Source organism: Motacilla alba, chromosome 14 (genome assembly GCF_015832195.1).
Source record: "Motacilla alba alba isolate MOTALB_02 chromosome 14, Motacilla_alba_V1.0_pri, whole genome shotgun sequence".
Lineage (NCBI taxonomy): Eukaryota > Metazoa > Chordata > Aves > Passeriformes > Motacillidae > Motacilla > Motacilla alba.
Window position 1 is genome coordinate 11,729,082 of NC_052029.1, and position 16,098 is coordinate 11,745,179.

General features: G+C 45.0%; 1 protein-coding gene across 3 annotated transcripts in view; it reads right to left on the bottom strand.

The window, feature by feature from the left end:
* MAD1L1 (mitotic arrest deficient 1 like 1) overlaps positions 1 to 16,098 on the bottom strand; it is a 348,651-nt gene that overhangs the window by 83,843 nt on the left and 248,710 nt on the right. For all 3 annotated transcript variants that reach the window (XM_038151270.1, XM_038151271.1, XM_038151272.1), the window contains one exon: positions 7,159 to 7,349. In XM_038151270.1, coding sequence (XP_038007198.1) covers positions 7,159 to 7,349 — 191 coding nt within the window. The remainder of the gene's footprint in view (positions 1 to 7,158; positions 7,350 to 16,098) is intronic.

A 16,098-nucleotide genomic window follows, 5' to 3' on the forward strand; every position in this document is an offset into this window, starting at 1 on the left:
CGACTCTTCCTCAGCAAACTGCAACCACGGGTGCTGGGGACGTGGTGGGGGGCAGAGAACAGGGAGAGGGTTCATTAGAGCACCTAAGGCTGCCAGGACCTGTTCTGCCTCCTGCTCACTGGCACTGCCACCTCTGTGCTGTGCAGGGCTGCCTGGCTCTGCCCCATGACACAAGGATGGAGTCACAGGCTCTTGTTTGGGGCACAGGCACAACCTGCCCCATGTCCACCCCATGTCCCTCTAGGGCCACACACATTACCACACTAGCCTGGTTGCTCTGGTTTAATTAAATTCTTATCAGTGATTTGTGTTCCTGGATGGTGCACATGACTCACCCCAGAAAGCACAGGCTGTCCCTGTTTCATTAAATAAGAGATATTTCAATGAAGGGGACTTGGATGGAGATAAATTGCAAACTTATTAAAAAATAGGTGTATTCCAGTAATTTTGTTCCTTATTGTTATTGCAGAATCATAGAATTATTTAAGTTGGAAAAGACCTTTATGATAAATGAAGTCCAACTGTAAATCTAACACTGCCAAGGCCACCAGAAGGAAAGGAAAGATCCTTCAGAAGGAAAGGTCCTTCAGCTGGAATGGCTGATGCCTGTCACAGCCTGGATGAGGCCATCAGCAGTTCTGACAGTGACGGGGGCTGAAGTCAGGTGAAGAATTTGTGTGGATAAGTCGAAAGTTGCCTTTTTTCAGTGCCCTCCTCCTTTGCCGAAGGAAGTGCAGACAGAGAGGCAGAGCTCATGCCAGCACAAGGAGGGTGCTGTGGGGAGGGAAACCTGGGAATGCTGCAGTGGCACTGCCGTGTCCTTGGGGAATGAAGGAGCAAAGGGAAGGGAAAGTGCAAAAGCAACTTGGTGGTCAGCAGCTGATGACTGCAAAACAAATGGAATTGCAGAGACAGCCTGAAGCTCAGATGGCATCTGAGAGGCAGCCTCATGTTTCCTGTCCCAAACCAGGCCTGCTTTTGTGACAGGTTTTGTATCTGCCTCACAGGTAACACAGCAGTCACTCCAACACAGAGGATGTACCCACGAGCAAGACAAATCTCTGACCTTTCAGAAAGCCTCACCCATCTCGTGCTCCTGCTAGTCAAGAAAGACTCTGTCACTGGAATAATGCTCCAATATCACCAACATTAATTACCTCCTTGCCTGGGCCTACCTTGGCAGACTTGCAGGCGTGGCAGGAAGGGGAGCAAGTGGTGCCAACACACTGAAATGGGTACTGTGCCAGACTGGCAGGTAACAGGGGAGGGTATTCCCAGCCCAAAGGTACTCTGGGCTCCCCACCAGCACTGTCCATTTATTCCCACAACAGTCCAGTGACATTGGCAGAAGCATCATTCACCTTGTACAGGTGGGGAAGAGAGACAGATAAAGAACATTCCCTCTGTTCAGCTGGAAGAAGGTTCAGCCCAGCCTCTTCAGGCCTTTGCTCAGAAATTTTGCAGTCAAAAGGAAAACCTGTTAGATTTTTCCAGTATATTCAAGATGACTGGCTTCATTAAAAACAAAGAAAGAAAAAGCCCTAATGCGCACTAGGGAATAGGCAGTTGCTCAGAGAAGCATATGCAGTAAGAGAGAAACTGTGTAAGGAAGAAAAAAAAACCACGAAGAAGAGCAATTTGAAGCCAGTAGCAAGAATTAAAGCTGGGTCCTAACACAAAACAAGCTGCTACAATATATGAAAGAAAATTACGTGTGGGAAGGTTAAATACAGGATTTGATGCCGTAACACCACAGACTGCTCAGCAGCTGTTTTTAGAGGCTGCTGATTAGTGCAGCCCAGGATGGGTGCTTGCTGACCCTTCCAGGAATCCCAGCAATCATCCAGCAGGAAGGCACCACGCTCGCACAGCAATGACCGGGGCCCCACGGAGCTGAGCTGAAATCAAGCCTCCAACACCACACCAAACAAAACAGGAAAATGAAATAACTTGCAATTAACAAGAATGAGGAGTTACGAGAGGCCTACAGTCCCTAATCAATCTCTTGCTGCCTGGCCTGCTCCACCGATGAGCCCCATTGTTAGTTTTGATTGTGTGTGCAAGAGTGTGAAGCGCGGCTGGAAGAATAGCTCTCCATCAAAATTGTGATTTCCTTCTCCCCTCGAGACTCATCAAGGGTGAAGAGGAGGAGAGGGGAGAAGATAGAGATACAAAAAGAAACAAACAGCTAGAACAGGCTTCCCCAAGATACTCTGCTAGGTTTGAGGAGGAATAACTGAAACTGCAGGTATGCCAAGAATGTGGACTCAAGAATCACAGCTCCCATCAGTGCTGTCAGCTTCAAGATGAAACAAGAGCACTCAGGAGAATAAAAGTAATCCCTGCATTAACCATCCTGCTTTTTCTGAGCTGTACATCATTCACCAGCACGCCCTGGCCAGACTGGTACTCAGACTGTGCTGGAATCTCAGCAGACCGGACTCTCTCTGCACATTTAATCACATGAGTTTTGCCTCCCCCTCCCAGCCAGCAATTTGTCAGCATCACTTTGTGTTTGAAAAACAGCCTTCAAGTTCTTTCTTGTTCAATCCAGCCTCATTTCCCTCCTGAAGAAAAGAGAATTAAAGTATGGCATCTTGTGCACACTGCTGCCCTGCTGTGTTTTACACACCTGGTCAATACAGAAGCAAGAGGACAGCGAGGCACCCAAGCCATGGGGCAAGCTAAGGAGGACTGGGAAGTTCAAGGCGGTGTCTGTCCTTCCACCTCACCCTTCTTCCATTCAAAGGGAAGAAATATCCCATATCCTTCTTACACCCTCATGCTCAGCCTCTGCACCCACAGTGATCGACATCAGAAGCAAGTGTTCACTTTTCAGGTGGCCCTGAAGTTTGATAGTTACAGTTCCCCTTACAGATTTGCAAACTAATTCTGTATTTAACTCCTTAAAGAAGTGTGCAAAGACAGTGTATGCACTTTGCACAGCTTTGCACAGCTTTTTATTTTATCATGTTGTAGGAAAGCTGCTCATTTTACTGGATTTTATGACTGTATTACCAATCCAACAGGACACCAACAAAGGTTTTGTTTTGCAGCATGAAGTGCCAGCCCTGGAGCAGGCCACATTCTCAAGCCATGTCAAGATGCTTCTGGTTTTGTTTGCTGTCTGGTGTCTTGGGCATTCTCTCTCAAGGAATACAGCCCATCAACCTGGGGATGCTCTTCAATGAACTACTGCTGGTGTTTGGGTTTTCATTTGATAATTTTGACAGAAAATAACAACACGGGTGAGACCTGGAAGCAGAGAGAATTCTGTGCTCTGCAAGACTAAGCAGTGAGGATATAGAAAATATCTGTCTAAAGGCAGCCTTTTGGCCAGGATTATTTATGAGCTCAGACACACAACACCACTGTGACACTGGAAAGAGTTTGTCTGGTTTAACTTCCTTCCCACCCAATTTTTAGACCCAAATAATTTAGGCATGACTTATCAAGAAATCTGAGCACACCTTTTTAAGAAAGTGGAGGAATCTGACCCCAGAAAGATTACAAACATTGACAATTACATAGGATCAGACTGATGACCTGTTCAGCCTAGGATCTTGTTTCCCACTGGAAACAGTTTACCTGAAGCACTGAGAATAATCAAGAACAGATTGCTCCCTCTTCTTCACTCAAGTCTTTAGTCCCATTTCCAGAGGATGGACTTGAATGTTGCCAAGTACAGAAGCAGCAAAATCATTTGTATACCCAAGCCAAAAAATAAACAGCATGAAGGGGAATTCTCTTCCTAATCTCTATAGTAAGGAGTTGCCTTTGCACCTCCAAGCAGAGAGCTCTGAATATCTCTACTTAGGGTAAATGTACATATTTAATGTAAAACTAGATATTATTTGTCCACAAAGTATCTTAACATTTTAGAAAATGCAGTGGCCTCCTGCTCTCAGTAGCTCCTTGAAGCCATAGGGTCTATCAAATAAAAGGATTTCTACTCTTTTTCTTTTAAATTGATTGACTTCAAATGCTTTGGCTGGGACTGTGTCCTTAGGCACACAAAAAGAGAAAAGCCTGCAATTTAATTTCTTTCCACTGTTTGTTCATTTGTACAAGTGTCTCCAAATCATCTCCTCTTCAAATTTGACCAGTCTTTCTGTTTACAGAAGGACTTTCTTTGTCTGAAACAATTGTCATTGCCTTTCTAAAGACCTCATTTCCTTACTCCCATTCAAGACCAAGTCAGAGACAAGAATAAACAGCACAATGTACACCTGTCCAGGCAATGACAGCCTGATTTGCCACCTCCTCATTCCGAGCCAGATAAGCTGATCCAGATGCTCCCCAGCAATGTTTGTTTGTTTTAACAGACATCTTTAATGGCCTGTTACAAAGGGAGTTGAGGCAGTTCCTGGATCTCTGATGGGTGGGCTGGTCTGGACACACCAGTGAAGCGTCACAGGGAACACAAAGTCTGTGCCACGGCTGGACACATCTAATGGAGCAGCAACAGGAATGGAATACAGAACTGTCAAGTGCCCCAGGAGCTACAATGCATTACAGCCCACAAAAAAATCATCAGAATCTAAACTCCTGGTGGGGAATCTGTAACAGCCTTTCCACAGTGTTTAATTGAAACAATAAAAAGGAGCAAACAAACGGGAGCGAGCTGTGAAGCCTGAGATGTGCCTTTGTGCCCACGCACTCACAGAGGGGCTGAAAATCACCGGGACAGCCTTCAGGCTGATGAGCTCATCTGTTGCACTGATAGGGATCACCAATAAATACTGGTATGGTTTCATTGGAATTCAGTGCTCATTTATAGATGCCGTGATTGACATTCCCAGCACAGCACTGTGATTAACCCTTTCACTGGAGCTGTAATCCCAATTAATGCAAACTGGCTGGACACATACAGCAGGTAGATAATAAGCTCCACTATAGGAACAGCACACCTTGGCCAGGAAAACCAACATCTTTCATCTTCATTTAGCTTTGAAGGGGTTACATTACAGGAGCTCTTATTGCATCCCTCACTTAAAATTAAATGCCACCAGCAGTGCTACTGAAATATGCTTTTAAAGTTTACAGCCGAACTACAGAAGCTTGTAAAGTGCCAAGGGACTTCTCTGGTTTAATTATATAGACCCTGTTCCATAAACTGCTTGAATAGAATAAATACAAATAGCTTCCATGCTTTGTGACCTCTCTGGGTTAATGAAATGCACACAAACACCCACAGTCTGCTATGGCTCAGAAATTCCACAGCATAAACACACAACCCTGCTGGAAGCTATAGTCAGGATTCAAGCCTTCATACATACATGAGAACCAGCTGCCTGGACTCAGCAAGGAAATAATTTGTTGTTTATATTCTACTACTATTCAAAGCTGCAGCCAGTGGGAATTGTCTGCAATTTACTTAACAGGGAGAAAGAGTCTGAAGTTTTTAAATTCATGTTGAAGTTAGTAAATTTGCTCCTCTTGTCTGGAGAGGTGGTGAGGTTAAGAGAGGCTGAGGAATTCCAAGAATCAATAAATGACCCACCCTTGGCTCTAAGAAATGTGAGATCATCTTTACCTGGTGACACTCACCTCTATCCTTGGGACATACTTGGGAATAAATACTCAAATGAAGAAGAGAAAGCAAGAAGAATGTGTAGAGAGAGAAATCTGTACTTTAGCATCCCCTGTCCTGCATATAAATTATTTATATTGCCATTTCACCAAGGAGAATTTCCTTCTACCAGTGGCAAGCTCCTGAGCTTCCAGCCAGTTCTTGTTCATGTGGCCAGCATACAATCTTCTCACATTTTCTTCACTTTCTCCAAGCATACCATCTCTCCTGTGGTGCAGAAAAAACTGCAACTTGTACTGTCCAGCCATGGCATCCAACCAACATCTCCAGGAGTCTGCTGAAGTTTCATTCATTGGATATTTAACACTACAGGTGTGAGCACAGGTCTCTGGAGGTGTTAGAGCAGCACTGCACCATCTCAACAGAGAACTATTTTCAGGATTCAATGGCAGCACCTTAAAATCAACAGAATCATTCTCTTCCCAGCACTGAGCTGCTTTTCTTGCAGCATGTGCCTCAGGTAATCCAGAACTCTCCTAAGGCCAAGCAATATGACTGTTTTGGGGATATTTTCCTAGTTTTATTGAAGATTCTAGGTGCTGTCTTATATACATCCTCACTTGCTCTATTTGTTGGGTTTTATTTGTTTTATTTTTTTTTCCTGAGGCACTAAAGTTGCAGAATAGGAAAACATTTCTCCTATTATGTAGAGAAACAATCTGGCAACCATCCACACGAGGCACACAGCTGTAGGTCTGCAGAAACAGAACTTCTCCACTTCCTCCTTGTAGAGTTCCCTCCTGTACTGAATATCTGCAAAACCCTTCTTAAAGGAGATTTGCCCTCAGGAGGATCAGTGGGAGGCAGGTATGATTTTAAGTGCTGTTGTGTTTGCCATGGAGAAGAAGAAAGTTCTGCCACTGACCTGTAAACTTGGGCTGCTGGCACTTGAACCAACCTAAAGACAGGACTTCACATCTTGGTGACTTCTAATGTCACACCTCAGCTCTCCAATGCATCAGCTCAGAAGGTAACACAGGAGAAAATCAGCTCCTCTATCAAGCCACAAGCTCACAGCCCACCCAGCCAGACCAGTAAAGCACCCGACAGACAGAAGAGAGACTGTTATTGCTACTCATCTGTGCCGTTCACATAAATGGCACTTCACACACACCAGGATGAGTTGCTGCTCAAAAGGGATTCCAATTTACATAAAGACAAGATGATGACACGCAGACAAGCTAAAGGATGGTAAAAAAAACATAGGGACATATATCTCATAGTGAAGTAATGATGAGCCTTGATGGTTACATAAGGCTTTATTACTGCGGCATGTAACTGATAATATAAAAAGGTGAAGTGCCAGGCCAGATGCCTGAGGTATTATGCATATAGAGTCTCTTCTCTTTACTCCAGACTTTGATATATAAGTGGGAGACCAGATGTCAAACCTCCTACTTTTTAACAGAAGAAAGGATCTTTACTTCCCTCATGAGCAACACTCTGCCAGGTTACAGGGGGCAGTGATTTTCCAGTCTAATCACTGAGAAAGAGCAAATACACCCTGGCACGTTGAAAACCATGAACCCAAAGAAGCGGGTGCAGCCAGGGGTGCACAGACCTACCTTGAAAAGCAGGCAGTCCCCCTGGTGCTCGGCGTAGATGGAGCTGAGCCTGTACTGGTTCTCCGTGGTGATGTCGATCTGGTAGCCCGTGAGCGTGTAGCACACCTTGCGGAACTCCTGGATCTTGGTCTGGAAGACTTCTTTCAGGCGTTGGTTTTTCAGTTCTGCACTTTCCACTTGCTTCTTCAGCTCTGGGTAAGGGAAGAAAATGGGTTCTTTCTTATATGTCACCAGCACAAGAGCCCTCATGCTGTACTTACACTGCTAGCCAAACGGAGTGAATTGAAAAGGTTAATTAAAAAGTGAATTAAGCAGGCAAGAAACAAACAAGCTGGATGCCTCTCCTCCTGGCCCCAGCAGACTAAAAGATAGCAAACTGGGGAATAAGGAAAACAGACATGTCTTGGTGGGATGGATTTTTCTTTAGCTCAGCCAGTCTTAGAACAACACACTACAAAAATTCAAAGCTATAGCATCCATTTCCCCACATGCACACATCTTGTTTTCTACACAGAACCCAAGAGAAGGGTGCTCCTCTACAGAAAGCAATAAAGTGGAAAAATGGTCCAAAATACGCCTCCATATGGTTGCATCAGGAGGAAGCTGCCTGCAAGGGAAATCTCCAATGGAGGAGATTTGAGGTAAGTGCTTTGATCTCAAATTGACACACTGCTTAGGAATCCCTCAAGGTTTGGGAAGGGGCTTTTATTGTGATAAAAAGCCTGGAGAGCACCTCTGCCTCTTTGCATTTGCTGCCTTAACTGGACTAGTCCCTATCAGAGAGGGCCTGGGAGACTGCCTGCCACTCACCCTGTGTTTTATTGCTACAAAGGGAGCTGCCAGTACTGTGAATCCTTCAAGAGGATACACAACAATTACCATGAATCTTTCACCCAAGGTGCCTTCTGAGTAATTAAACCTCAATTTATCATCCCATTAATTACAGAGCTTGGCTTTACTTTAATATACACTAGAGATGTCTCCCAAGTCAGCCTGTTTTATCAACACTGCAGTCCAGGGTTAGGAAAAATCCTGACTCCTTTCTAACAGCAAACAAATAGACTTCCTCAGTCGAATACCTCTTTGTCATTCTGAAGTCTAAGGCTTTGTGCTGCGATCAGAGACATAATTGCAGCATTTGCAGCCCATATGTCTTTAGTTTAGCTACTTCAGGTCCAGCAGCAGGACAGCAGGAACTTTGGAGCAAGGTGACTGCTGGAATATGAGGAATGTTTTTTGGCTGGGTTTATAGAGCCCATACTAAAACATTATCGCTTCCCAAGTGAGCTGGAAATTTTTTTGCTTGAGTACTTGCTGGGAAGTGCTTCCATTGGCCTCCCAGGCACAGTGCAGGAGGATGTAGGATGGAAACTGCAAGGCCATGGACTTGCCAGTGACATTCACCTCTGAGCAGCTGCAGGCACACCAGGAGAGAGCCAGTCACCTCTCATCTCCTGTACTGCTTTGGTTAGGCACTGTGGGTGGAACAAAAGGATAATTCAATGTGTTAAGTTAAAGTGTCTTAAATGCCACTGAGGATGCCCCTGCTCAGAAGTACTTTGGCCTCAATCCAACTCAGTTTAATCCCCAGGCAAGGACAGGAACTCTTTAATGGTTAAAGAGAACTGCATGTCCCTTTACTTCTGAGTGAAAGCATCCACTCAGGGAGAGTTAACAGTGGCCAGCTCCTTACCTTCAGCTAATCCAGCTCCACCTTCCTGAGCAGCTTCTGGTGGTGATGTACAAGCAATGATTGCCTTTAACCTGGGCATCCCCCAGCTCTATCTTGCTTTATGAAGGGGAGCAAACCAGTTGTGGGGAACATCCCCAGTTGGTTCATTAAAACCCTGCTAATACAGGGAACCTCCCAATTGTAGGGGGATGTAAAGCAAGTAGAAAATACCCAAAGCACCCTTAATGGCCCAAAGGGCTGTGTCTTCCTCACAGTCCCTTCTCATGAGCTCAAAAAGGCTCTTTTCTGACCACCCACCTTCCCACTCACAGCAACCCATCAATGTGTAATTACTTCAACCCTTTCCTGGATTATTACAACCCTTTCCCCATCATCTCAGCTGGGACTGGTCTTTGATTAATCAAGTAATCAGCCTCTGAAATTGGGAGGTTAATGGGTGGCTCTGACCTGGATATTCTCAGTTTTCATTCAGCTATGCAACTGTTAAGGATAAAATCCTATATATGAAAGTAAAAATTCAGTGACCACACTGCAGTGGTAAATAACATTTCGTCACTGTCGAAGACAGCCCTGCCTTTAATATATTGCCCATGTCCAACAGCAATATTTTTTCCCTTAATAAATGCAGCCTAGCCTTGGAAAAGTAAATCTGCCTCTTCCTACTGCATCTGAGAGGTTGCCTTTCCCAACTTTTATAACCTCGGAGGTGGATGGCACCCTAATTCATTAACTCCTTGAACAGCTTTCGTTATTCATGAAGAGTTAGTGCCTTTTCCACTGTTTTGTCTCTCAGATTTGGTCCTGCCAGTGGCCACCACGAGCATCCTCACCCCCACCCAACAGCACTGGCCTAGTTAAACAACCCTCTGACTGTGCAACAGCAACTAAGTGATGGCAACTGCTTCCCTCCACTACCCTCAGGGTGAAAAAGGAAAAACTTTGACTACAATCACTCTTTCATGCAGGAAATCTGGGGCTTTCCAGTGTAACTGAAGTACCAGGGAGCCTTCACCCCGGACTGGACTGCGTGCCCTTGCTGCCTCCCTGCAGCTCCTCCTGGCCCTCTTTGCAGAGCCTGCAGCAGTGTTGGTGTCCTGGCTGGAGGAATTATCTGCATGAAAATCCTATCTGCTCGTTAGAGATGCCTTGTGTCAGCCACTGGCACAGGTGCTGAACTGGGGAGCTGTTAATGTAGATGCAGATAAATGTGCCAGTGCCAGCCAGGGGTGGCATAAAGCCTTGTCATCCCTCCTGTGACTCCATCAGGGCTTCTTTAGCTTAGGGACAGAGCAGGAAAAAACCCAAGCAGGCACAGGGTCACAACAGAAATGCCTGAGTTTGCAGCTGCCCCCGGTGAAAGGTCCTCTGAACCCTGACTGTAAAACAGAGATTGCTCTTCCTTTACGCCCAATTAAGCCGCAGTGCTCGGCAGCTCAGCTCCAGCTGGTGCCTCCCTCCTGCAGTGTTTATCCCCTGGGAACAATTCAACCCCGGACTACTCCTGGTTTAACTCAGGACAGCACTCAGCACTGTGACTGGCCCTGCTTTCCACTGAGGGATCTGCTGACACAACCAAGAAAGCACACCACGAGCAGGATCCATGGAAGAGGAAACTTCAGAGGAAGGTAAACTGAGACTTGAGAGAAGCCAGATGGGATCCCACTGCTGACACAAAGCCATTCGAGGTGTCCTAGGATATCTTTCATACCTTTTTATCATACTTCTGCAGGAAAGAAGCATCCTGCAAGTTCTGTGGGATACCAGCCAGCCCCAGGCCAACATCTCAGACACCTTGGGGTGTCTAAAATGGCAACGAATGATTAATTTTAGGGTACCCCTGGAGCCTCCCTGCACCATGGGTCTGTCCAAGGACAGACCTGGCAGCACAGCTTCCCCGCACCCAGCCAGCAGGACAGCAGCATATGCACAGACTTGGGGACAGTAATTAATCTTTCTAATATGTCCCCCATCAAGTGAAGATGTTAAGCTAAAATGCAGCTCATTGTTTGCTCTGCATCTGAATTCAAAGCTGTGAAAACGCTAATTCCTAAGCCTCACCTAATACCGCTAATTCCCGCCAAATTTCTCGCACAGTCAGGAAAAATTGATTTAAAAGTCATCACTTGCACAGAGTGCAACTCAGCTGTTTCAGAGCAGTGCTTAAGGCACAGCCACAGAGGATCTGGAACAGAGGGAGATCCTTTTGGGATGGGGCAGAGCAGGGCTCCAGTTACAGCACTGCTGTGTCCACCCCTTTCATCTACCACCTACGGAAAACTGAACATCTTGATCCATTCAGATCTTTCCCAATGTTTGGAGAATTAGGTTTAATCACATCTTTAAAAGACAGTATTTGAAAATTTAGAGAACCTGTTTGAGTTCCTGTATTTGACCTTGTTCCACTTGCACAACACAGGTGAGAGAAGTTGCAGAGGCCATGGATGAGGAAAGTCACATCACAAACACCCTTCATCCCAAAGAAGGGATGCCAAAGCATCTCCAAGTTTATGAAACAAATAAGAACTGAGAAAATAAGCAGGAGGTTACACAGGCCATGCCTTCGTTGGGGTAATGACTGGCCTGGGGGGAAAAAAAAAAAAAAAAAGGAGACTAGAGAAAATATTTAGAAATACTGTCCCATCTCCTTTGTATTCAGGCTGAGAGTATGCACAAAAAGTTGCCTGTCCTGAAGAGTTTGATGTGGAAAAAAAATCCTCACTTAAAAAAAAATAATTAATCTGTTAGAAAATTAATATTGCCAAATGATTAATTCCTCCTAATGATACTACTTCTTGAAACACCTTGTATTTTCACACACTTACATTGACTTTAATGAATAATTCAAATTATTTTGGATAAATAAATAAAATATGAGTTGGGCTTTTTTGGTCTCATATTGGAAATGTCAATGCTTTTTATTCCATTGCTTTGACACTCTTTACATCTGAAACTGTTCAGAGCAGCCTGGAAATACCACAGCTTTGGCTCTTGCTCCAAGTTCAGCCAGGTCAATCAATAACAATAGCAATCTCTACACCAAAGAAAACCAAATTCACGCTTAGCCTTTTCCCCAGGGAAAGAGAAGGAAACAATGTGACTCTGAGCATGCCAAAAGTGGCATGAAATTAAACGTATCACTAGTCTTTTCCAGGAAAATACAAATTTGTTCTGCCCATCCTCAAAGATGCCACGAGCCATGTAGCTGCATTAATTCAGCTGCAATCCCAGCTAATATGTATCTCTCTGAGAAAGGCCTGCAGTCCTTTCTAACTCTCCATTAAAGGTTACTTTCCCTCAGTGGCATGTTTGGGGGTCGCTCACTCCAACCCACAGAGGATAAAGTATTTACACATCAATTCCTGTCCCTGCTGACCCTGCCAAGGTGCCTCAAGACAGATGCCACCCAACAGTGCTATGGAGGATGCTGCATTTTCACCAACCCTGCTTCACCTAAACAAGAGATTGCCTAAATTTTGTTTCCAGCTTACAGAAGAGATGCCAGAACCACCTTGTTCACACAAGGTCCAAAATGGGAAGAGGAAACACTTTTTTCTCAGCTCCAAGCAGCAAGGCACAATTACCTTTATTGTCCCCATCCACAGGAGCTGCTGCCATGCAGTGGCACTCCTCAACCACCCCCCTGCACCCCAAACTCATACTGAATTACTCCATCCATTGTAGGTCTGTCCTTCCCATCTGTCTCTCTGCACCTGGGGCCCTTCCAGTCATTCCCCAGCTCAAACCTCAAGCTGAAATTTTCTTTGCCAGCCTCAGTTTATGAGGAGCAATGTCTGAAAAGAGTTCTGTGATATTCTGTGAAGGGCACAACATAAAAATAAATTGTATCGTGTTAAATAAAGGCTAATAGGAGAAGAGCTGAACATTTTCTGATGTAGGCAAGTTTATGACCATTGCTTTTGAGAAATAAAATTCGCTTTGCTAGATTTTATAGGCATGTTTTATGCCCTGGGGGAGTGGGACCACACAGCCCCACACCACCCCTACTCGACCTTACAGTCTGGCAGCCTCACACTGCTCTCTGCAAAACTTGAAATTTGTGACATTACAGCCATGAATTATAACTTTTCTTGAAGGTAAAAACAGTTTTATATTCAACAGACTGCACTGGCTGTTCAATTTGAAACCTAAGTGGTATTTATTTGATCAGTCAACATTGGTTTATTTTTAAACCGTGTATGTACCATATGGTTCAATGCACCTCCCAGCCCCCTCCTCCAGCCACCAGCTTGCCCTTCCAGCAGCTCTGGGGAGAGTTTTCAAAGGCAGCACAGCACAAGTAAAGGTCTCCACCACCATGACCAGCTGCAGCTCTTGCACTGCCCGAGAACTGTCCACCAAAAAAATAATTTCCCAGATGTTTCTCTTCACTGAAGATGGTTGGCTGAAGGCCTCATTTTAGACAACCCAGGTACCTTCACAAAGGACATAATTAATTATGGACTTCTTGGAAATTATCCTCTGATAACCTGACTAAAGTAGCAGAAGACATTGGGAGGGTAAGGCGAGAGCAGCAGGACACCAAGGACCAAAGAGAGGAAGCCATGGAAAAGCATGAATTCTCTCTTGCAGTACCTACACACACATAGAACATGGGTCAGGATCAAATAAAGAGTGATTTTCTTTTCTTTTCTTCCTTTTGCTAAAACTGTGATTACAACACCAAATTGCAAAACTCACAAGCACACCTGAGGCTGGCCAATGAACCACCACTGAGCAAAAGGTTCTCTCAGGGCATCACAGCCTCAGCACTGCTTGGAGCTTTCCCTGTCCTCCTTCTTGTTGGCAGAGCTGTTTTGGAGTGGGGGCAGGAAGAAAACAAGTGGGCTTTTGGAAGCTCAGCTCAGTTCCTCAGCCATCTCTGCAGCTGTTCTCAGTGGAGGCAGCACAGTGCTGTGTGAAGAGACCCTGGGTACCACTAAAATCTGGGGCTGTAATGGTGTGAGCAGCCTGCTTGCAGCAGTACAGAACTCAGTGGGGATGGCAACACTCACCCCAGACACAGGAGAAACTAACCTCAGGAGAGCTATTTATTGCCCAAGATGGACTCCATCAATTAGCATAATATGCCACAAACAGTTTGGAAATTAGAGTGGTCACACTGGCCATAAATTGCGACCCAAGCGGGAAGAGATCTCTCTCCACCTCCCCAGCTATGATTAAAGTCTGCCAGCCACATTTCCCTTCCATATGGCAATTACAGCCCAACAGCACTTCTCAGAACAAAGTGATGTCAGCCAGAGCTGCAGCAAGTCATTAACTCTGGATGCAAAAAATAGCCTCACCTTAACAACACAAATATACTGTGTCACTTCAGTTTACAGGAAAGTACTTAACTTCTGCTGCTAGAACTAGCCAGCAAGTCTGAGGCATAAGTTTTCCAGCCTATATGTTTTTCAGGTAATCTATTTTGGAGTTAAAAAAAAAAAAAAGTCAGTGGGACTTTTCATGGGCTGTAGTTCAGGGAAGTCAGGTAGCAAAAACTGGGGCATAATTTGTATCACTTGTCAGATGAAGGAGAATCACTTCTCCACTAAGTTGCTTCCAAGAAAAAGAGTGCTTTGAAACCACTCAAGTGTCTAATGAAAAGATTAATCCTAAGAACTATATAATTAACATATATAATATGCATTGTTAATTAGACAGGGTGGTCTGCAGAAGCATCTAATAGATTAATTTATCCTCTGCCTATCACCTCCCTTGCACTCTGCCCATTATTTTGTTTCCACTGGCACATCACCACTATCAGTGCTACCCCAAAACACTGGATGCATTTAAACCTCTGCAACAGCTCCCAACATCTGCTATTAAGCCAAATGAGAAAAACAGCTCCAGAAATAGCTATTTGTTCTCTCTCACAGTGAAGACTTTTTGCAGGAGCTTTACTAATTCACAGCACAGGGTGGACAATATTCAATCATGCATTAGAGAGTGCTTCACAGTTTATTAGCTGATGATGCTCACCGAAGCTGTGAACGGGAGATTTCAACCGCTGGCAAGAGATGACTTCAAGCCTTCCCAGGAGCAAAGCCATTCTGCTCTTACTCATGGAACTTTTTATAGTCAAATTCAGATGCTGAGACTCATGGAAATGCTATTTTAACTCAGTGGTAGTGTCCAAGATAATGTTACTTACAGTTTCTCGTCTCCCTCTGTTTTCCACACTGCAAAGTCTGTGTTCACAAAACAAAAAGTTTGTAGCTTTGCAGGCAGGCAGTCAAAATATAGAACTAACAAATGCCTCATGAGGTTCCTCCCATGTCTAAAGTCGCTGTCAAATAATTCTGTGGTGTAAGACAGATGCTGAGATGGGGCAGGGCATCATACAGGTACCCCTTAGTTCTGATTTGGGATGCACAGACCAAACTCCAAACCCTGCAGACTCCCCAACTGTTTGGGAGCGTGGCTGTCTACGAGCCCTTCTGCCCATATAATAACTTCCTCTCAGTCATTATAACCCTGTTGCCATCTCCACAACCCCTTTTTCTGTGACACTGTACCCTGCCCCCAGGTGGGGAGACTCAGAAAGGTCAGCCAAGGGCCCCACGGGCACTGAGCACAGCCTGCAGGGCACAGCCAGGAAAATGCACAGGCTTCAGCCAGCTGGGAGAACACAATGGCACTGCCACAGAGAAAGGCAAGGCTCTGCAGCATGCCACCCTGTGTTTTTAATGGCAGAAGATTGTGGAGTTTGTTTTAGGGCTTTTGTTCCAAAGGAAATTAAGCTCTAAAAAGCCTCCACTTGCTCCTTCTATTCAATGTTTTTTTCCTCTCCTGTTTATCCCCTTAATAGTGTTTTGAAGTGTTGGCTCTGCAAACATATTGCTCTTGGCCTGAAAGCTCTCTGGATGCCAACTAGTCAAACCTTTCCCAAACCCTTCTCCCTGCTCCTTGTGCTCCTGCAGCAGGACCCAAAGGCACTCTGCTCAAGAATCACATCAGATGTTTCCTCTGAGCACTCTTCTGAGTGCCCCAGACCTCCTCTCACAGGATAGCAGGTTCTGCCCTGTTTTTATTGTCATATTTTTCATGTTCTGCTTCATTGTCTGGTGTCCACTTTATGAAAACAATCCTTTAAAGATGTTCATGCTGGAGCAGAACAGTGTGGAGCAGCAGAAGAGCAAGGAGGCAAAAAAGGACTTTCAAACAACAGAACTGCAGGATTGTGACAGACAAGCAAACTTAGTTCCCCAGAGCATGAAAGATGTTTGGAAACAGAGCCATCTCCT